The sequence below is a fragment of the Vigna unguiculata genome, chromosome 3 (assembly GCF_037176805.1).
Source record: "Vigna unguiculata cultivar grain cowpea cultivar isolate G323 ecotype 2 chromosome 3, ASM3717680v1, whole genome shotgun sequence".
NCBI lineage: Eukaryota > Viridiplantae > Streptophyta > Magnoliopsida > Fabales > Fabaceae > Vigna > Vigna unguiculata.
The window spans coordinates 7,334,445-7,357,314 of record NC_140794.1 but is presented as its reverse complement, the minus strand read 5'-3'; the positions used below and the strand labels follow the sequence as shown (position 1 = coordinate 7,357,314).

Genomic DNA, 22,870 nt, shown 5'->3' with positions numbered 1-22,870 from the left:
TTGACGTTTTAATCGTTTTTCTAAGTAAACATTGAAGCTAAAATGAGTTAAATGATGTAAACAACTCAAATACAATTATGAAATACATTTAAAATGTCAAATAAACTTAAAAAATTTGGTTAAAAGAACTAAATATACAAATTTCCAAAGTTAAGAGATTAAATTAATCTAAAATTTCGAAAAAAGACTATTTCTAATTTTCAACAAATATTAAGTGACCAAAAACGGATATATATATATATATATATATATATATATATATATATATATATATATTAAGATAAATTTTTTTAAATGAAATATATTTCCACTCATAAGGGAGAATAAATATTTTCTTAGAATGAAAAATAATCCTACTCTCAGTGTCAAACCTGACTTGGAACGAGCACTTGATAATATTAAGGTATGTAAAAATAACAAATTCAGAATAATAAACAACACATCAAAAATAGAATAAAATAAAAAAAAAAAAGCTGCAAAAAGGAAACAAAGTTGTTGAAAGGAATGTATTGAAAGAAAATAATCATAAGCCAAATAGGGAAAACTCCTCATTAATGGAAATTAAATAAAGGAATCCTAATCATGAAAACTTCATAATTAAATAGTACATTTAATTAATAGAGATAAGGAAACAAACAATAATTGCAATGAGGAGTTAGTAATCAAGATCTAACAGTGGAAAAAGATAGTTAACCAAGTTCTTTTTTCTCATAACATGGAAATAATAATTATTAAGAAAATTAAAGTTAAAGGAGAAAGCGCGTAATTAATTTTTTTTTTAAAAAAGGTAAGTATGTGGAAAAGATAAAAAACATCAAACAAAAATAAAAGTTTAATATTTTTGTTCTCTTAATTTCTTTTTGCTAAATCTGATCGTAATATTTATTACAAGGAGTTAACATAGTTAGTTATATTAACATTAATGTTGTTAGAGAGTGATAATTTAGTACAATGATATGTTTATGTTTTCTCTAAGAGAAAAAAAAATATTTCTATCAGGTTATATAATAAGTACACCGCATTCATTTATTTTAATAAATGTTAAGATCATATTAGGATAGAAGAAATATTGAACAATTTTTTTTTTCTAATTTTGTTTTGAAACAGTGATGTGTGGAGAAGATAAAAGAACAGTTCAAGATAGTGTAAAATACAAAAGAAAAATGTGATTAGATGAATAATGAAACTGTGGATATCAATAAGTATCGGAGAAAGAGAAAGAAGATACGAATGTTTCAGTCAAATCATAATTAATACCAATGTTTAATTATTACATCCTTAAAAATTAATCTGGGACAGGAACATCTTTAAATAAACAAAAAAAAAAAATCTTGGATTAATATTTATGATGAAATGATAATCTTGGAGATCCAATAAGAAACTAAGAATGTCTTGATTTATTTTTTTCCTATTTAATTTTCATCTAATTTCTTAGTGTTGGTTTGGTTAGTTTTTACTTTTTAAACTTTCGAAAAACAACATTCACGGGAAGTAAATGATCCCATAGCCAAAAGAATGCGAAAATTCTATTTAAACGTCAAAATCCACACTTTTAAACAAGTCACTATTACATTATTGACTTTCTCAACCAATGTCTCAGCGACAACGTTTTTTTTGTTTTAATTTTTATATATTCTAGTGATATTTTTTAATATATATTATGTATTATTTATACACATGGAATATTTAAATGATGTGACTCTTATTTTTTATTCGGCGAATTTAATTTATTATAAGAAAAATTTGCTGAGTTTTACTAATGGCGAAGGAGGGTTGAAAAGTGAGTCGTAGCTGGTCCAAGAAAGGGTAATAAAATAGGTTAAAGTTTTTTTTATTTTTTATTTTTTTCAATCGTCTTTATTCTCTCTCATACGTAGAGAGAGAAAAAGAAGGAATTTAATTTTTTTTTTATATTTGATTATATTTTATATTATATTTTAGTTGATATAGTTGACAGAGGTTGAGCAAAGAGAAGGGGGCAGAGTAGGGTTTTAATCTTCACCAATCCCTTACCCTCTTCAACGTACAATCCGAGCTTGAGAGAGAGAAACAGAAACAAAATCAGAAACCCTTCTTTTTTCTTCTTCTCTTCGTTATTTCTTCTTTCAATTTTCGCAGTACTAACCCTAGTTTCCTTGAACTCTCACTTGGAAACCCTAGCTGCTTCAGCTATGCCTCATTTATGCTGAATTCGCCACTATGTGGCTGCCATTTCAGTTCACAACAGTAAGGTAAGTGAAGGATTTGTTAGTTTCGTTTCTGCATTCTCTTGCATAAGAGTATCAATCATCGCTGTTTCCTTTTTCTGTGGCTTTAATCAGGTGCATGCGCGTTGTTTGAGTGTGAAGGAGGAGGAAGAGGCATGGACCGTGCGCTTCTCCTCGCGTGCGTGATTTGCGGGATCCTCTTCTCGGTGTTAGGGTTGGCTTCCTTCTTCATCCTCTGGGCTGTGAACTGGAGGCCCTGGCGAATTTATAGGTATCTCATCCGGATTATTGTTTCTGTTTACCTGTTTTGACTTGGTGCTTTGTGTTTTTTTTTTGTTGTTGTTGTTTTAAGATTGAATTGTCTTGCTGCACAGTTAATGCTTTTTGATTTCTTGTGCCGTTGCTTTCTGTCACTTAAATTAGTGCTTGTTTTCTAGTGATTGATGATTTTATATCTACTGGCATTGACTGCTGAGTACTACTACTGTCGCTGAAATGGGTAACTTATTAGCCACCTTTGTTTAACAATCTGGGAATTAAGTGCGGGTTACTAGGGCGCGGTGTTTTTCCGGATTTGATGGCGGTCTGCTAAGTGTGGCAGTTCGGTTCCAATTTTGAATTGTGAGAGCCGGCCGTTTGTAATTTTTTTTCGTGGGAAATCACTGGGGCCTTACGAGCTTGTTGCTTCCTTGTATTGAATGCTTTGCAATTCTTTTAAGTAATTTTGTTGGAATCCACTGGAAGATGCATGTTGGCAACGTTGTAACGGCTAGTGTTTACCGTAGAGGTATTACATGGGGCATGGATGCCAAGTTTAAATGATATGTCTAACCTTTAAATCTTCAACGTGATATACTTAGAAAATAATATTTTTTATCTATCAATGTTTTGGGCTAAAGTAGGTGATTAATTGAATTTCCCTTTGTTTCCTTTGTAGAAAAAGGGACTACCTGAATGAAACTGAAATTCTCATGAAATCTATAGTCCCATGTATTAGGTTTATAATTTTAGTATGTCTGTTGGAATCTTAAGTAACAGGGTTAGAAATCTGAAGTTATAACGGCATGGTTTATGGTATATTTTTAATGAAATATAATGAATTTGAGACTAAACATACCTTTATATTCCATATATGTTGTTTGTATTAATATTGGACGAATGTCATTTAAAAATTGTGTCTGTTGATGTAACAAATATGTGCATTTTGCTGGGTGACTCATGTGAGTTATTAAAAATTAATTTCCCAAATATGTGTCTCTCAAACTGCTACTTCCTCCAAGGTAAGCATGGATTCTTGCTTTTTAATTTTTGAAGGTTTACCAGATGGGATATTTAATTCCATTATTAGAGGCCTTTCTCCATCTGTGCTGTTTATCTTCCAAGTATATATATATATATATATATATATATATATATATATATATGTATATATGTGTGTGTGTGTGTGTGTCTTAGTCTCACTTCGGCTAGAGATAAAATTTGGAAAGAGTATGTAAGTGGGAAACCACCCTCACCTCACAAGTTGGTTTTGTAGAGTTGGGTTAGACATTATCCTACATTATAAGACTTCCGTTTAGAATACTCTCATATTTTTTAGTTTCAGTTAACAAATTTCATTGGACTACTTGCTTCTTTTTGGAGGTAAGCCTTAGCACAACCATAAGGTGGCTGCATTGCATTCTGGGAGTCATGGTGTAGTCAAGGAAACATCTCCTACTGGTTGAAGTAAGGTTGTGTTGTGTGTATATCAGACCTTCCTCATACGCCGTAATGATGCAAGCTCATGCATTATGCTACCCTTTCAGTCACCTTTTTAGGGATCTGAATACCATTAGGCTACCTAGGAATACTCACATTAGATACTTAATTATTATTTTTTTCTCTATCTATAAAATTGTAATTTATCAGGGATAGAGTACAAATCAGGAGGGTTTGTAGTCCTTCTTAACCAGCTATTGCTGGCAAAAGAAGCTAGAAAATGCAGTGATTACCAAGTTGCTTTAAACTGTGGGATTTGATCTCTAATATGATATTAGAGCATCCATGACAATAGTTCATACTTCCACCCTCATTTTTTAAAAAAATGTTTAATTTTGGCAAGACCGACATATCATTTTATGTGCTTCAAAGTCAAGCTCAATGGATGTTGTATGGGGGAATTTTAGATACTTAGATATAAAGCCATCATAAGTTTTCAACGATTAATTTAAGCTTTTAGGAATCCTTGGGAAAGTAATGCAATATCATTGTATGTCTGACTCTGCCTAACCTTTGATTTAAATCATTGTGACAACTAGAAACATCATGACCAAATTTGAAAAAGAGTTAGTACTGAATAGAGTATGTCTATGACCACCAAGAAATCTGAGGCCTCTGCAATGACTCTTGCGATCATTTGGGACAAGGTTGGTATTGTTGAACTCAGGGTATTCAAAACCTGAGAGAAGGTTTTGTGCAACACTGGCTTGTGATGGTGTGTCCGGAAGACAATTGTATTTTACTACATTTACCATATTTGGAGTTTTCTTTTGGAAATTTTCAAGACAAGCCTCTTTCGATATGACTAGGTATCACTTTATTGGCCTTGGATCAAGTCTATTGCTAACCAAGGTAAAAATAGATTCATACTTTTCAGTTTGCTTTTAAATTCGTTGAGTCACTCCTTTGGTTAAATAGTTTCACAAATTGCTGTGATAGTGACAAATAGGGTTTGATTCATAGAAGATACTCAGAAATTGTTTGATCTTAAAGCATCATGGTTTGAAGTTCTGGACAGAATTGTTTGGCCTTTGTGTTCAGGTGAAGGTGGAATTAGGGTTGAATTTTTATCTCATAATTGCCATGATTTGTTGCATCTGATTCAATGCTGCTAAATGTTGTCATAGTCGAATATTCTGGCAGAACTTTTGTCAATTGCCATGTGCAATTTCTGAAGGGAGGCTTGTTATGGTGGTGCCATATGCCTTAATAGTGTTTATGTGCCAGAAATTTTTTTCCTTCTCCATGTTTTGCCATCGGCCTTTGAGAACACTGATCCAAAAATTGTAGGAAGCATATTTTGAGTAATCAAGATTGTAACCAAGAAAGAAGCAACTGGTCTTTTACTCCCATTAGATATAGGCTCTTGAGGTATGGTCTGCTATCTTCAGGTGTGACGAATTTTGGTGTAAGTAATGGATTAATTGGAACGTGATGTGGCCTTTGATAGTTGGTTCAACTTACCAGCACGAAATCAACCAATTCTTATATTCTTGTTTTTTGGAAATAGAGTTAGAAAATATAACTGCCAACAACAACACTGGAGAAGATTCCTGAGCAGAGAAAGGTGTTAATGGATGATGCACTCAGAGGCATCTAGGTTTCACGGTTGAGCTAAAAGTGAACTCAAACTTGCAATGGTGCGGATCCAATATATATATATATATATATATATATATATATATATATATATATATATATATATATATATATATATATATATATATATATATATATATATATAGAACCATGGGATTCCTATGAATTAGAGACAAAATTTGTAGACAGTTGTAACTAAAGTTAGTTACTAACGAGCTGGCTATAGTTCATTGAGATATTCAGTAGTAATGTTACACTCATTACAGAAAGTTGCACTTTAATTAATATGAACACACCTTGAAGAAGAAATTTGTGAAGCTAAGAAGAAAAGGATGTCTCATAAAAGTTGGGGTGAAATTATGTTCAAGCTGATTGCAGCAGAATTTTTTCGTGTTTGTATATTGTTTCTATTTAGCAAAAAGGAATTCCTTATCATTTGTGGCATTTTTGGGTAGAAAGAAATAAATATTAACTCATTTTTGTTGTGCAGGACAATAATTAGTTAGTATAGTGAAGCAAAGCAAAAAAAGAAAAGAAAATTGCTGTCTACTTTTTATGAGTTTTTGATATTGTTTAGCAATTCATAGCTTATGTTGGTAGTTATCGATGAATTTTTATAATTGAGAGAAATAAATGGAAGAAAATATATTTTAGGGAGCTTGTGCTAGTATGAGATACGATGAAAGAGAGAGAAGAGTTGAAAACAAGTAAATGCTCATCTAGACCCTAGGCTACAAATAGGTACAACTCAAAACAACTCTTTAATAAAGCCTATTCTGCTCCATGTTTCTATAATTATAACAATTAATTTTACAATATTTGATGAATCCACAATGATAGCAGTTGGATTGTTGAACCTAACACATAAGGTTGTGCTAGGTCTCATGGCTGCCTTTTGAAACTATTTCGGGCTTCTTTGCATATATTTTATTCATTTCTTTCTATTTGCAGTTGGATCTTTGCTCGAAAATGGCCAAATATCTTGCAAGGTCCTCAACTCCATTTGCTCTGCGGTTTCCTGAATCTTTCTGCATGGATTGTTGTTGTTTCTCCAATTTTGGTGCTTATAATTTGGGGATCCTGGTTGATTGTGATATTGGGTCGAGATCTGATTGGGTTGGCTGTAATAATGGCTGGTACTGCCCTTCTATTGGCTTTTTATTCAATTATGCTGTGGTGGAGAACTCAGTGGCAAAGCTCAAGTAAGTATTTTTTGGCCTATTATTTCTTGTTTACAGTTATTAAGCTTTTAATATTTTATTCAATTTGAAATTCACATTTCTAAATGCTGTAACCTAGGTAGATATTGTTTCTGGTATTACGAATGTAGATTGTTTTCTGTTGTCAATGATCTTTAATCATTTAAGCAATTGACAAGCTTTGGAAGTGATGATTATGTCTTCTGTTTCACGAAAATTTAACAGGAGGGATAGGCGTACTGTTGTCTTGTATGACTCTTCTATTTATAAAATTGCAGTAGCTTCAGAGGAAACCTGGTCGATAGAAAATTTGGTCAAAAAGATCATTGGATGTGTTGGCAAGTGGTCATAAACTTGTGATGAATAAAATGAGAACATGGGAACTCTTGTAGGGTGATGGTTTTGTATGCCAAATAAAGAAATTTTGCATTGAGACTTTGCCTAATAACTCGAATAATGTTAATAGAGGATATCAGATGCTGTTTAAATTATGGGGGTTAAAGAAAAGAAATAATATAGAACAGGATTCTTGAGTAACATAATAATACATGGATATGGCATGTTTTACTTTTTAAACACAATGGGTCCTAATATTGTAACATTTACTAATAATGCTCATAGCAAGATTGACATTTGGAGTATCAATAGGTCTAGTCTAGCTGTAGCATTCAACATTAGGATGGACAGAATTTTGTTGTCAGAATAGGCTGCAGGAAGGAGACAACGTTTACTTTGAGGTTTATAATGAACACATAGACATGAACATAAGAGTTGATGTCTTTAATTTGATGAAAAAAAAGTTCATGATATTAAAGGTAGACAACTCTTATGTTCACAGTTATGTTTTCGTTGTCAACCTCAAAGTAAACATTGTGGCACTTACCGATTTGGGTCGATTTCTTTGGTTGATCCCAAATGAGTACTTTGCACTTAACTCGTTGGAATTTTCCATGAAGAACAACATATTTGAAATGATGTTTCGAACATGGTGGCAAATCCAAGAAAATTTCTTTGGCCGGATACTTGGTCAATTTGACATGGAAAATATTTAGTATTGCGCCTGACTTAGAAGCCAAAGTACTTCTTTAATGTCATTTTTGTGCATCTTCCTTTAAACACAATTGTATGAAAAGTATTGCCTCCTATGTATTGAAAGGATGTATCTCCTTGAAGATTGTAGAAATGTCAAAGATGAGCCCAACCTTCAGTCATGGCTGGGTCCTCTAGGTCCATTTTATAAGAAACCACATTTGTGTTCCCTTTATTGTCAACTAAATTCCAATTGGGTCCATGCTCATACGTAAAACATTCAGTGAACTGACAATCCACGTGACCAAAGTTTTTGCCATCCAAGTGGATAATAGTAAACTTGCCTTTGTTTTTTCTTGTGAAAATATTTGGAACGTTCTCCATTGAAGTTGTGGTTCCTATGTGAACAACTTGTACATATTGGAGGCTTTAAGTGAGCAAAATACCTTTGAGTGGTTGTTAATTCAAATGAAAAGGATGGACCTTTAAGTGGTTTTTGATGGAAATGAAAAAGTCCATCTTTTCCATCAAAAACCACTCAAAGATCCACCCTTTTTCATTTGGATTAACAACCACTCAAAGTTGTTATGTTCACTTAAAGCCTCCATTGTCATCAAGTTGTTCACATAGGAACACCACAGGTTGTCAATGGATAATGTCCCAAATATTTTCACAAGAAAGTTTATTGGTATCCACTTCGATGGCCAAAACTTTGGTCATGTGGATTGTGAATTCACCCCCGAAGTTGAGTATGATCCTGGACCTAAATGGAATTTAGTTGATAGTAAAGGAAACACAAATGTGGTTTCTTATAACATGGACCTACAATACTTAGTCATAATTGAATGTTGCGCTCATCTTTAGTCATGGTTGGGTACTGTAGGTCCATGTTATAAGAAAAAAAATTGTGTTTCCTTTACTTTAAACTAAATTCCATTAGGTTTCAAGCTCATACGCAAAACTTTGGGCGAATTGACATTCCACGTGGCCAATGTTATGACTATTAGTAAACGTGCCTTTGGTTTTGCGTCTGAACTTGGACTCAAATGGAATTTAGTTGACAGTAAAGGAAACACAAATGTGGTTTCTTATAACATTGACCTACAGTACCCAACCATGACTAATGATAAGCCCTACTTTCAGTCATGGCTGTGTACTGTAGGTCCATGTTATAAGAAATTACATTTGTGTTTCCATTACTGTCAACTAAATTCCATTTGGGTCCATCCTCAGACGCAAAACTTTGGGTGAATTGATGATCCACATGACCAAAGTTCTGCATCTTGTCTTTCCAACGTATTGGTAGTGAACGTGAGATTTTCAACATACTTTATGTCACTGATTGAACATCTCGAGCGTAGGTAAAAATGCTTATGGGTGGTCCAATAGCAAGTTGAATAATAGGTCCAAAAAGCCTCGTTTGGATAGACTTTGATACCATATTAAAAAGTGGATTCAAGTCTAATTCAACCTTATAAAACTTGTTTGTAAAGTGAGGTTTGCACCAATCTATTTACTATAATTGACTTTATCTTTAGTTGATGTAGGATATTCAACACATACTATAGTTTTTACTCTATCCTAAAGCCTAGGCATTGGAATTTTTTGCAGTCTAAGCTTGATATCCTATTGCATTTTTTCTTGTGTAACGGATGCTGGGGTTTTGTTCATATTTCTTCATTTTGAACAGCAATGAAATAAATTGCTTATAAATAGGTGTTTTGTTAAGTGTAGTATATCGAGCACCGGAGACTGTTCTTTCATTAGGTCTTCAGTCAAATCCATTTATTGTTTGGAGATTGTACTTGTTGTCAGGTGACAATTTGTTTGTTTTTGTTCTGTATGTTACTTTTTTCAGTTCCTAAGTTGTAGTAATAAGTGAATGGTATGGCCAAGAAACAACTATGATGTACAAAGTCGACATGAAGTGTATGTTTTACCTGGTTTTTATGTAGAAATTTAGAATGTTAGGCATCTTATGGTTGATATATTTTTGTTCATGTTATAGTCGTTAAGGCCAATATTTACATTTTTCTTTGACAGGGGCTGTGGCCATCCTGCTTCTTTTGGCTGTTGCTTTACTCTGTGCATATGAACTTTGTGCCGTTTATGTTACAACTGGATCACGAGCATCTGACCGCTATTCTCCATCTGGTTTTTTTTTCGGAGTCTCTGCAATTGCTTTAGCAATCAACATGCTATTTATCTGCAGGATGGTTTTTAATGGTATGGTTTTGAATTACTCAGTTCATTTACAAATTGCTGTTTATTAAAGGATAGAATATGTTTTTGATTGTTGTCCATAATTTTCAATGTAGTTGTTAGAATTATTACCTATACCTATTGTATCATTAACCCTATGTGTAGGGGGTTGAGTGTGGGAAACTACCTACTGCCATATCTACTGTTGCATGTAATCATGCCTAGTATCTTAGAGTAGTCTTTTCATATCTTTTCATATGTACGTGCTTGCTTCATTATAAATAGAAGAGGAAGAGAGTGGAACTGTTGTCCACTACTCATATTTTAAAGTCTCAGTCTCAAGTTGGTATCAGAGCGGGTCGATCCCGCTCTGGTTTCCGTCTGGTCTGTCCATTGGCACTTGTTGCCATCGTCCGCGGCTGTCCGCCGCTATTCGTCACTGTTAATCACCGTCTGCAGCTGTTCACTGCCATAAAACACTATCCAAAGCTACCCACTGTCACTGTTCACAAAACCGTCGCTGTCTGTCACTGTTCCGCCGCAGTCCGCCACTGTTCGCCGCCGGCCGCCGTCTCCGGCCACCTCAGTTTTCGCCGGCGACCACTGGATCTGGAGCGCCTCTCCGAGCGACAGCCAACCCCACCGGTGCCGGAACCAGCCTCCCGTCGACGCGCCGCCACGCGCCGCTTCTCTCTCCGCTGCGAACAGGCGCGTGCAGCCCACGCGCCGCCTTCTGCTGCTCGGAACCTCACGGCGCCACCTCCGTAGCTCTCGCCGGAGTCTTCTGCTGCTGTTCCAACCCTCAAAACTCCGATTCAGTAAGGTCCAGACGTCACCATTGCGGACATCTCCCTCAGTCGTTTAAAAATCTCCACTGTTTTTTTGCGTTTCTGCGTTTCTGCTCTCTGTTTTTTTGTTCCCTTGATCAGAAATGGCCTCTGGAAGTGTTATTTCATTCTCTGGAAGTCCTTCCATTACTTCCGAGAAGCTAGATGGACAAAATTACCTCTCTTGGTCCGCTGCTGTCGAGATGTGGTTCCTTGGTCAAGGACATCATGACCACCTTGAGAAAGACGGAAGCCATGTGCCTCGAGAAAAAGCCGAACAGTGGAAGCAAGCAGATTTTCAATTGTGTGCCTTGTTGTGGCAATCCGTGGAGCCGAGACTATTAATGTCTCTTAGGGCATTCAAAACATGTCACTCGTTTTGGAAGAGGACTCAGAATATCTATGCCAACGATATCCAACGCCTATATGATTCGGCGGACAAGTTGGCATCTCTGAAAATGACCAATCATGACATGATCTCCTTCATGAATGAAGCACAATCAGCCGTGGAAGACCTGCGGATGTTTCTCGAAGTCGACGCTTCAGATGAAATGAAGAAGAAGCTGGACAAATACTATATGGTGATGATTCTTCGCGCCATTCATCCAGACTTCAATCACATTAGAGATCAACTGTTGACCTCTCATGAGGTCCCTTCCATGGACACCCTGATCCAGCGTATGATTCGTGTCCCGAAAGTCCCAACACTTGAAATTCAAGAATCTCATGCTCGAGTAGATTCATCTGTTATGGCCGCTACTCGAGGAAGAGGAGGACGTGGACCTAGAGGAGGTGGACGTGGAGGCCGTGGACGTCTTCAATGCACGTATTGCAAGAGGATGGGTCACACTCAAGAAAACTGTTACTCCTTACATGGATTTCCTGCCAAAACAGCCAATGTCTCCCAGGCAGAGACTACTGACTCCAAGTTCACTGAGGACGAGTATCAAGAGTACCTACGCCTCAAATCCAACAGCTTGGCACAGTCATCTCAAGCTCCAAGTACATCAACTGTTTGCATCTCCCAATCCATGGAAGGTCACAATTCATGGGTAATTGACTCTGGTGCTTCTGATCACATTTCTGGTAATACCTCCTTGTTCTCAACCATTTCATTCCAAGAAAAATCTCACTTTATAACCCTCGCAAATGGTTCTAAAACATCCTCAAAGGGAGTCGGTCAAGCCATCTTATCTCCATCCTTAAATCTAAAATCTGTCCTTTTTGTCCCTAATTGTCCTTTCAATTTAATTTCCTTAAGTCAGTTAACCAAAACATTGCATTGCTCTGTAACCTTCGATGACAAATCTTTTGTTATACAGGAGCGTGGCTCGGGGAGACGGATTGGAGAAGGATATGAAGCGGGCGGATTATACCATTTTGGATCTCGTCCACGTGTGTCATGTGTTGCAGCCCCCAATCCTAAAATGTTACATGATCGGCTTGGTCACCCTCACCTGTCCAAGTTAAAGAAAATGTTTCCTGAACTTAGTCGTCTCCAGACTTTAGAATGTGAGTCATGTCAACTAGGAAAACATGTTAGATCTACCTTTCCTAAAAGATCTCAATCAAAGTGTACTTCTAGTTTTTCTGTCATCCATTCCGATATCTGGGGACCTAGTCGTGTCTCATCTTTTGGCTTTAGGTATTTTGTTACTTACATTGATGAATATTCGAGATGTACTTGGGTTTATCTTATGAAAGATCGTTCTGAATTATTATCCCTCTTCACATCCTTTTTGAATGAAATTAAGAATCAATTTGGTTAAGTAATTAAAATCTTAAGAAGTGACAATGCCAAAGAGTATTTTTCGTCTGCTCTTTCTAATGTTTTGAGTTCCCATGGTATCCTGCACCAGTCTACTTGTCCTCATACGCCACAACAAAATGGTATCGCAGAAATGAAAAATCGACACTTAGTTGAAACTGCTCGTACCCTTTTGCTTAGTGCCAACGTTCCTGTCCATCACTGGGGAGATGCCATCTTAACTGCAGGTTTTCTTATTAATCGGATGCCATCTTCCTCTCTCAATCATAAGGTCCCTTTCTCCATTCTGTTTCCAGACAATCCTCTCTTTCACACTTCTCCTAGAGTTTTTGGTTGTGTATGTTTTGTTCATGACATGTCTCCCGGGTTAGACAAGCTTTCTGCTCGCTCTCTCAAATGTGTTTTCTTGGGCTATTCACGACTTCAAAAAGGGTATCGATGTTACTCTCCTGAAACCAAGAAATATTACATGTCTGCCAATGTTACATTTTTTGAACAGACCCCTTACTTCTCTCCATCTGTTCAAGATGTCCATGTCATCCAGCAGGTCCTTCCTATTCCCGTGGTTGAGTACAATATTTCCAATGTGCCTGTCCCTCCAAGTCTCGACCAAAGTCCTCCTGAGCCATCATCTCCACCTATTGACTCTCTCCAACACAGGACGCCGACGAATAGTCCAGTTGTTCAAGAACATGGTGAATCCCCTGCTTCAGATTCTTCTCCCTCGTCTCTTGATCCCACGACTCCTGGTGAAGGTGATTTAGGTTGGCCCATTGCTCTCAGAAAAGGTACTCGTTCCTCTCGAAATCCACATCCCATTTATAATTTTCTTAGCTATCACCGATTATCGCCTTCCTATTGTTCACTTTTATCCTCAGTGTCTTCTGTTGTTATTCCCAAAAATGTGAATGAAGCACTTGATCATCCTGGATGGCGACAAGCCATGATTGCAGAGATGCAGGCTCTTGAAAGCAATCATACTTGGGAGCTCGTGCCCCTCCCTTTGGGTAAGAAGGCTGTTGGTTGTCGATGGGTGTATGCAATTAAAGTTGGCCCTGATGGTCAGGTTGATCGACTCAAAGCCCGATTGGTTGCAAAAGGGTACACTCAGGTTTATGGCCTTGACTATTGTGACACCTTCTCTCCCGTGGCCAAGATGACTACTATTCGCCTCTTCTTTGCAATGGCAGCCATTCGTCACTGGCCTCTTCATCAGTTGGATATCAAAAATGCCTTTCTTCATGGTGATCTTGAGGAGGAAGTTTACATGGAGCAACCTCCTGGGTTTGTTGCTCAGGGGGAGTCTGGTATGGTATGCAAATTGCATCGATCTTTATATGGCCTCAAACAATCACCACGAGCTTGGTTTGGAAAATTCAGCTCCATTGTTCAGAAATTTGGGTTAAGACGCAGTGAGGCAGATCACTCAGTCTTTTACAAACATACCTCTCCTGGGAAATGTGTCTACCTAATAGTATATGTTGATGATATTGTTATTACAGGAAATGATACTACTGGAATATCTCAACTGAAGGAGCACTTGTGTAAACATTTTCAAACCAAGGATCTCGGAAGCCTCAAATACTTCTTGGGCATTGAAGTAGCTCAGTCAAAAGATGGAGTTGTAATCTCTCAAAGGAAATATGCTCTTGATATATTACAAGAAACAGGTATGACTGACTGCAGACCAGTAGAGAGTCCTATGGACCCGAATCAGAAGTTAACAACAGTAGAAGGCGAATTATTCTCCGATCCAGAGAGATATAGGAGGCTCGTTGGAAAGTTAATTTATCTCACTATTACGAGGCCTGATCTATCTTTCGCAGTTGGAATTGTTAGCCAGTTTATGCAGACTCCATGTCTTGGACATTGGAATGCCATCATCCGTATTTTAAGGTACCTCAAGAAGGCTCCAGGACAAGGTTTGCTATATGAAGATAAAGGAAATGTTCAAATCTCTGGGTACTGTGATGCTGATTGGGCAGGCTCTCCTATTGACAGACGCTCTACTACGGGATATTGTGTCCTCCTTGGAGGAAATGTTATCTCTTGGAAAAGTAAGAAGCAAAATGTAGTGGCTCGATCCACCGCTGAAGCTGAATATCGGGCAATGGCGTCTCTCACGTGTGAACTCATATGGGTAAAGCAATTTCTTCGAGAGCTTAACTTCTGTGAAATTCAGACCATGAAGATGTATTGTGACAACCAGGCTGCTCTCCACATTGCATCAAATCCAGTGTTTCATGAGAGAACTAAACACATAGAAATTGACTGCCACTTTGTTCGAGAAAAATTGGTGACCAAGGAAATTTGTACTGAGTTCGTTGGGTCAAATGACCAACTTGCAGATGTGTTGACCAAGTCATTAAGGGGACCTCGGGTTGAGTTCATTTGTTCCAAGCTTGGTTCATACAATTTGTATGCTCCAGCTTGAGGGGGAGTGTTAGAATTATTACCTATACCTATTGTATCATTAACCCTATGTGTAGGGGGTTGAGTGTGGGAAACTACCTACTGCCATATCTACTGTTGCATGTAATCATGCCTAGTATCTTAGAGTAGTCTTTTCATATCTTTTCATATGTACGTGCTTGCTTCATTATAAATAGAAGAGGAAGAGAGTGGAACTGTTGTCCACTACTCATATTTTAAAGTCTCAGTCTCAAGTGTAGTCCATATGTGAAGAAAGTTTCCATTAGTTCATAGTCCTTTTCAATGTTGTCCATACTGTTTATTTCTTAGAGATATTTCTTCTTCTATGCTGTTAAACTGTATTCTCTTCTCTGTTAATCAAATGTATCTGACACGATCCGTTGTAATTTCCTGATCTTTATACGGCCTTGTGTAATAGAGAATGACCTTACCTATCAATGTATTTTGTAATTCAGAATGGTAGGGCCTGTTTGGGCAAGCTTCTCTATAAATGCTTATAGAATAGAAAAATAAGGAGAAAAAAAGAAATTAGCTTCTCTATATGCTAAAATTAGCTTATGCGTAGGTTAATAATAAAAGTTTAGAGAAGTTAGATAGGTGAGTTTCTAGAAATTAGCTTATGCATAAGCTAGTTTTAGTTTATGAAGAAACTAATTTTAATTTTTCCTATTTTTCTTCTAAAAGTGTTTGTTAAGTACACATCCGAACTGGCCCGCACTTTTTTCCTTTCTATTTAATAATTGGCAAAATATTGTGATATTGAAAGTGAGTTACCTTAAAGTACAAGTATCAAATTTGAAAATAACTGCCTTGTAGTGACAAAAAATTCATGCACAACACCTTTTTAGTTTGGTACCCTTCATTGTATTACAGCTCCAGTAGATGGTGGTATTATAATTGTAATGGGTGATATTCCTTTATGATGAAGATGGTTTCACTAAGTTTGTATAACTGCTTTTGGCTTGATTCTATTTGTTTTGTTTTTTATTATTTGAATATTCTTATTAGCATTATTCATTGTAGGGAATGGCTTGGATGTGGATGAGTATGTGCGAAGGGCATACAAATTTGCTTATTCAGATTGTATTGAAGTAGGTCCTGTGGCATGTTTACCTGAACCCCCAGACCCTAACGAGTTGTATCCTCGGCAATCTAGAAGGTGTGTTCTAGTTCTTGTTCTCTTTGTTGACTATCGTAGTGGACACAAACAGTTGTGGGGTCTAATTATGTTGGCAGACATCTATTTTGCTCTTATTTTTGTACAAATTTTAATGTTTTTCCTTAATGGGATCTTGTTATGTTGGCTGAATAATGAATCTCTAATTTTGCTTCAGAAATACTTTTCTTTATATAGTGATATTTCATTAAGTTTTCTTTGAAGTTCATATTGTTTTTGTTTGTCATTGTAGGGCTTCCCATCTTGTACTGCTCTATCTTGGCTCACTATTTGTTCTGCTAGTATACTCCATCTTGTATGGTCTAACAGCTAAAGAGGAAAATTGGCTTGGAGCAATTACATCAGTTGCTGTTATTATTCTTGGTGATTTAATTAGCCACTTTTGTTATCATAATATTTTCAATGGTTAACAGAAAATTCTTGTGCACTTTTCAGTTCTGTTTATTTGATTTGCTGGTTTTTTTATGCACTTCTTGCACTGTAGACTGGAATTTGGGAGCTTGCCTGTATGGTTTTCAACTTCTTGACAGTCGTGTTGCAGCACTGTTTATTGCTGGAACATCTCGTGTGTTTCTTATCTGTTTTGGAGTACAATATTGGTTAGTTTTTTTTTTTTTCTTTTGAACGAGACCTTTTCCTCTCTATAACTGCATGCACTAATGGTTTGTTGACTTATCTCTACTTTGTTCTCACAGGTATTTAGGGCACTGTATCAGCTATGCTGTTATGGCGACTGTACTACTGGGAGCGGCTGTTACTCGCCATTTGTCAGCCACAAACCCATTGGCTGCAAGGAGAGATGCTTTACAAAGCACTGTAGTTCGCCTGAGAGAAGGATTTCGTAAAAAGGAGCACAACAGTTCATCTAGCTTTTCTGAGGGCTGTGGCTCAAGTATGAAACGGAGTAGTAGTGTTGAAGCCAGTAATCTTGGTAATGTAATTGAAACTGGCAGAGCTATGGCTGCAGTTGATGGAAGCAATTGGAATAATGTCCTGTCTCAAGCTGCTAGTTTTCCAGATGGAATCAATAGTGATAAAAGTATAGAGAGTGGAAGGTCAAGTTTAGCATTACATAGCAGCTCTTGTCGCTCAGCTGTTCCTGAACCGGAAGTTGGAATATCATCTGATGATAGAAATTTGGATCATAACAATTCTTTGGTGGTTTGTTCTAGTAGTGGTCTTGATAGTCAGGGGAACGACTCTAGTGCATCAAACTCTGCAAATCAGCAAACCCTGGATTTGAATTTGGCTCTTGCTTTCCATGAAAGGTTGAATGATCCTAGGATTGCACATGTACTTAAAAGAAGGGCAAGACAAGGTGATCGAGAACTTAGTAGTTTATTACAAGATAAAGGACTGGATCCAAATTTTGCTATGATGTTAAAAGAGAAAAGTTTAGAATTAGATCCAACTATCTTGGCATTGTTGCAAAGAAGTAGCATGGATGCGGATGGAGATCACAATGAAAATACTGATAATGCCAGTGTTGACAATGCCATACCTAATCAAATTTCATTATCTGAAGAACTGAGGCTACACGGGCTTGAAAAATGGCTTCAGTTGTGCAGACTTGTATTGCATCACATTACGGGTACTCCAGAACGAGCATGGGTTCTGTTTAGTTTTATTTTCGTACTTGAAACCATCATTGTTGGCATATTTCGTCCAAAAACAATCAAAATTATCAATGCAACGCACCAACAGGTGAGTCCTGAGTCCCCCGCCCCACTGTATCTGTTTTGTTTTGGACGGCTGAGATACACTTCTATTTCTAGAAGTCTGTTATGTAGTTTGATTGTGGGGTTGCAATTGTTTAATTCTAATTGTCAATGTTACAATGCTCATCTTGATAGTTCTGAACATTCGTTGCTTGTAGTTTGAGTTTGGATTGGCGGTGCTTCTGTTGTCTCCTGTCATATGTTCAATCATGGCTTTCCTTCGATCACTCACGGCAGAAGAAATGTCCATGACATCAAAACCGAGGAAGGTACTGTATTTTCTATTATTCTGATCAATAAGGCAAACTTCGTTTACTGAAAGTAATATTTCTATGCCTACTTGATTAATTGGTGTTAATTTGTTCTTCGTCATAAATTAAGTACATATGTTGCTTTATAATGTTTTTGGTTTTTATGCTGACAGATGTAGTCTTCTAAGGTTTATAGTCTTATGCCGCACATATAATATTAGCTTTACATGAGAAGACTAACGTTTACAGTTGCTATAATAATACCAATTTCTTGGCCGTATATTTTCTTGAAGTGGGATATTTCGGAAGCTCATTGGAACAGTTGTAAGGTGCTGTTTTTCTGTGCTGGGTTAGTCTTTCTGTGATGGGCTGAGCTTGGTAGTCTGTAATCCAATTGTGTTTGAAAACTTGAAATCTTTTGTCTCAGGCTCTTTGAATCAATTGACTCGTCTACCCAGAATTAATCCCATGTCTAGGATGTGACCCTTAACCACTATAACTCTACTCTCAGATCACTTTGGTGTGATGAGGGCTGAAACTATTTATTTTTAAACCCTTAATTTGTGCTTACACTGGGTCTATACAAAGTCTCCTGATTGTTTGACTTCTCATTATTTTTCTCTTCCATTTTAGCTTCGCATAATTCCTATCAAAGAAGAAAACATTGAATAATAATATGACTATTAAATAATTATTTTAATTCTTAAATTTTGTTGGTGGTGATCGCGTGCAATTTGTGTCCTCACAATTTCCCATATTTCATCCCTCATCCTAAGTAGGACATTGATTTTGACAACCCTGCATCTTTGTTTCTACTTGGACTTAAGTTACAATTCACATGTATTTGGCGAACCTGTCAGCTTTGTGGTCGGACTGCTCATGAAGAATGATGTTTCTTTGATTCTCCGCATAAATCCCAATAACTTCCTATCTTTTGTTAAATCAGGATGGGATACTTTCCAGTGTTATCAATTTCAGATAATGGAAAATATCTGCAACGCCAAAAATCCTTTATAAAAATATATTGGAAGACATAATGGGTTACAGAGGAAGCATTATGGACAAAGAAAAATACGTTATATACACATAGACAATTTAAACAAAATGCTGAAATATAGTTGTAATGAAAAAATTATGAAAGACAATCATAATTAATAATAATATCATGTCTAGAAATGAGAGGAGAGAAAACTAAATAAAATGAGAAGAGAGACAATTTCTTTGTTTTGCATGGGAGTATGATGCTGGTTCGCAATTCCTTCCATGGCTGCTCCAAGCTTGCACTCTGAGACGCCCAAATGTGGCTTCCATGAGGTGCCACAGAAACCTGATTCACCACCATTGGAAGGTCTGCTACAGAAAACTGCCATGGTGCTCTGCCATGGCCGTTTTTTGATAACACTGGGATCTTAGTTGAGATTGAAGAATCAAATAACCCTATAAGTAAAACAGTGATTTTGGCATTCTTTGTTAGACGCGTTGCTATAACCCCTGGTACCGATTTGCTTGGGAGTGCTTTTAACTCTATCATTGTAATGTTAGCTAGAACTAGGGATTTTATTATCCCTCATGTTTGTTTTTTGAGTCCAGTAATTGTTATGTTTGGCCTGGCTATATATCTGTTGTTGCTTATTTTGTTAAGTTTTACAGTTGTTTTACTGCATGCGTATTATAATGAAGATGTCTGATAAAGTTTTTGTTTGAAGTTTAAATAAATAACTAGTAACAAATTCTCTTTCTCTCTCATCCACTATCTTCAGTATGGTTTTATTGCTTGGCTACTCAGCACTTGTGTTGGATTGTTGCTCTCCTTTTTAAGGTAAGCGACCAAACCCTACTATTGCTGTAAGTTGTTCATACTTTTAAAAAATTGAGACATTAACGATTAAAAATTTGATTGCCATGATTGCAATAGAGACATTAACGATTCTATTTATTTAAGGATTAAAATATTAAAAATGTTAAAATCAGGCCATCAACTACTTAGGTTATTGTTTGTGAATGGCCTTTTTCTAGCAGCGTAACTGTTTTCCTGTTTATGTTTTTGTTTACATTTTATTAATTATTAGTAATATAATTTATGCAGCAAATCATCTGTTCTCCTTGGTATATCTTTGACTGTGCCACTAATGGTGGCATGCCTTTCTGTTGCCATTCCCATATGGATTTGTAATGGCTACCAATTTTGGGTTCCCCATGTAAATTGTACTGGAAGTGCTGGAAATGACCGAATGCCACAAACAAAGAAGGTTAAATCTAATGTCTTTCCTATTTACCTTACGTCTGTAGCTTCTTTATCTCTAACAAGTAGTTTCTACATATAATACGTGGCAAATAGTAACTATAATAGTTTAAAGCCATTGTTACTTGCTAGAATGTGATTGGAATTACAAATGTTATGCCTAAGGATGGGTGAAATCGTAAATGATGTGTTGAGCAAATAGCCTGCCACAAGCAGTGTTATTGATATCAGATAATGGAAAATATTGGAGTCTCAAAATTTCGTTATAAATTTATAATGGAAACCATTACGGGTTATGGCGGAAACATCACTTTCTAAAGAAATATAATCATACCACATGTAATCGTAATGGAAAATTAATAATATTATAGTGAAAATAGTTTTTCTTTTTGAAAAAATAGTTATAGTGAAAGTGCAGAAGAAAAAAAAAAAAGGCTTGGCCGGTGGTGGCGGCAACTTGCGAGCAGTGGCGGCTGCGGTTTATATTGGTGGTAATAAGTTGCAGCTGGATAAGAATAAAAGAAAAAGTGTTTCTTCTCCACTTTGCTGTTATTTTTCTGCATGAAGCTGTCATCTTTCTTCTCCACCCCACTTCTTCCGCCATTGCCCACTGCCAAACTAATTTGCATAAGTTCTCTTGTATAACTTCTCTACATTTTTACTCTTAACTGGAGAAACTCATCCACAGAGACCCTTAATCATCATCTTCTAAATTCAAGACTTCTTTAAAATTTTCACGTTGATTAGTGTAGTAGATTTCGTTTACAGAAATTGAATTTCCAAAAGTAAGTCACTTTTCAACCTTCTACGATAATCTGCACTGCTACAGCAGCTCTTGTAGTGGGAAGGCGCTTCTGCACTTCTATCCTGCTATAGTGGCACTATAGTATTTTGTATCCTATCCAACATCCTCATCAGTGTCAAACCAAAGATACCTGATTTGAACTTACAAAGATTTTCTATTTTTATTTATGAGAAAGTAGTATTAAGAGGGATCAGAAGGTGACATTCAATTATTTTCTGGGGCAGGGGCAATGGTGGTCATAAAACATTACACATTTTAAAAGTAATGAAATTGACAATCTGAAACAATGAACTGAAAGAAGCCGCCTTTGTTTGGTTATCTCTAGACAAGTGGAATGGAATTGAACTTGAGATGGTACAGAATGGAATGAAGCCACCATTCCATTATTTGTATATATTTGAACCAAAAAAACTGCTGCTTTCATTTCATTTTTCTGAAATTGGAGGGGAGGAAACGAAGGGTATTAGTTGGAATGGAATGGATTGCACTTCATTTGGTTCCATTCAGTTTTAAACAATTCAGACAGAGCTTACCTTGAGTTATTTTTTACTATATTTCATTTCATCTTATTTTGAACAATCCAAAGAATGAACATAGTATTGTTCCATTCTGCTGCACTCCCCTTCCACCCATTTAGACCATTACAGCATAATAAAAATGAAGCGGAATCTATCTAATCACTTGGAGATCCTTAAAGCAATCACAGACTATGCACCAACGGAAGACTTGAAAACAATCCTTCTATCTGTCACCATCTTGTCTGAAACAGCAGTTCCAACATTTTTATGTTGATGTATTGTCTTGTGCTAATATAGCTATTTTTATGTTTGAGTGACTTTTTTCATACCATCTTATTATGACTTATCCAATACTTCCTGGGTGCTAATTTACAAAGAAGCACATATTTTAGTTTATAATTTTCTGGATATGGGAGATTTTAATTCATGAATTTGTTGCGTAGGTGGTGTGTAGTGCACATGTTTCTCTTTTTTTCTGTCAAGTTTAATGGATTTTCAATGCATAAGCTTGTCTCGTTCTTATTACAGGGTATTATTCTTATTATCTCTATGTCAGTATTTGTTGGATCTGTACTGGCCTTGGGAGCAATAGTTTCTGCGAAGCCTTTAGATGATTTAAGATACAAGGGGTTGAATGGTGATCCAAAAGTTTTGGGCTCCCCTTACACATCATATGTTTTTCTCGGCTGGGCAATGGCATCTGTAATTGGTTTAGTTGTTACTAGTGTGCTACCAATAATTTCATGGTTTGCAACGTATCGCTTCTCCCTTTCCTCTGCTATCTTTATTGGGCTTTTTGCAGGTATTTTATCTGTTTTTACAAATCATTCCATACTCCACACCTAATGTGCTAAGATATGACAAGTGCTTCTGTTATTGATGGTATCTAATTATTTATTTCTATAACCTTTTTCTTGCTGCAGTTATCCTTGTAGCATTTTGTGGGGTTTCTTATTTAGAAGTTATCAAAACCAGGGATGAACATGTTCCAACAAACGGTGATTTTTTAGCCGCTTTACTTCCTTTAGTCTGCATTCCAGCATTGCTGTCACTTTGCTGTGGATTACTTAAGTGGTAGGCAAAACTTTCTTGTATTTGTCAATTTTTCTTTATGGTAAATTGGTATGGTTGTTATCT

The 22,870-nt window shown here is 36.3% G+C and overlaps 1 protein-coding gene across 3 annotated transcripts in view; it reads left to right on the top strand.

The window, feature by feature from the left end:
* Window positions 1–1,964: 1,964 nt before the first annotated feature.
* DEK1 (calpain-type cysteine protease family) overlaps window positions 1,965–22,870 on the top strand; it is a 30,562-nt gene continuing 9,656 nt past the window's right edge. The window contains exons 1-13 of one of the 3 annotated variants that reach the window (XM_028060700.2): window positions 1,965–2,231; window positions 2,322–2,478; window positions 6,516–6,766; window positions 9,836–10,018; window positions 16,046–16,181; window positions 16,432–16,562; window positions 16,684–16,798; window positions 16,895–17,903; window positions 18,076–18,186; window positions 19,929–19,987; window positions 20,255–20,417; window positions 22,262–22,535; window positions 22,657–22,807. In XM_028060700.2, coding sequence (XP_027916501.1) covers window positions 2,363–2,478; window positions 6,516–6,766; window positions 9,836–10,018; window positions 16,046–16,181; window positions 16,432–16,562; window positions 16,684–16,798; window positions 16,895–17,903; window positions 18,076–18,186; window positions 19,929–19,987; window positions 20,255–20,417; window positions 22,262–22,535; window positions 22,657–22,807 — 2,699 coding nt within the window. In that variant the 5' untranslated portion in view covers window positions 1,965–2,231; window positions 2,322–2,362. Of the gene's footprint in view, window positions 2,232–2,321; window positions 2,479–6,189; window positions 6,306–6,334; window positions 6,434–6,515; window positions 6,767–9,835; window positions 10,019–16,045; window positions 16,182–16,431; window positions 16,563–16,683; window positions 16,799–16,894; window positions 17,904–18,075; window positions 18,187–19,928; window positions 19,988–20,254; window positions 20,418–22,261; window positions 22,536–22,656; window positions 22,808–22,870 lie in introns of those variants that run through there. The other 2 variants (XM_028060701.2, XM_028060703.2) reach the window with 2 other exon arrangements.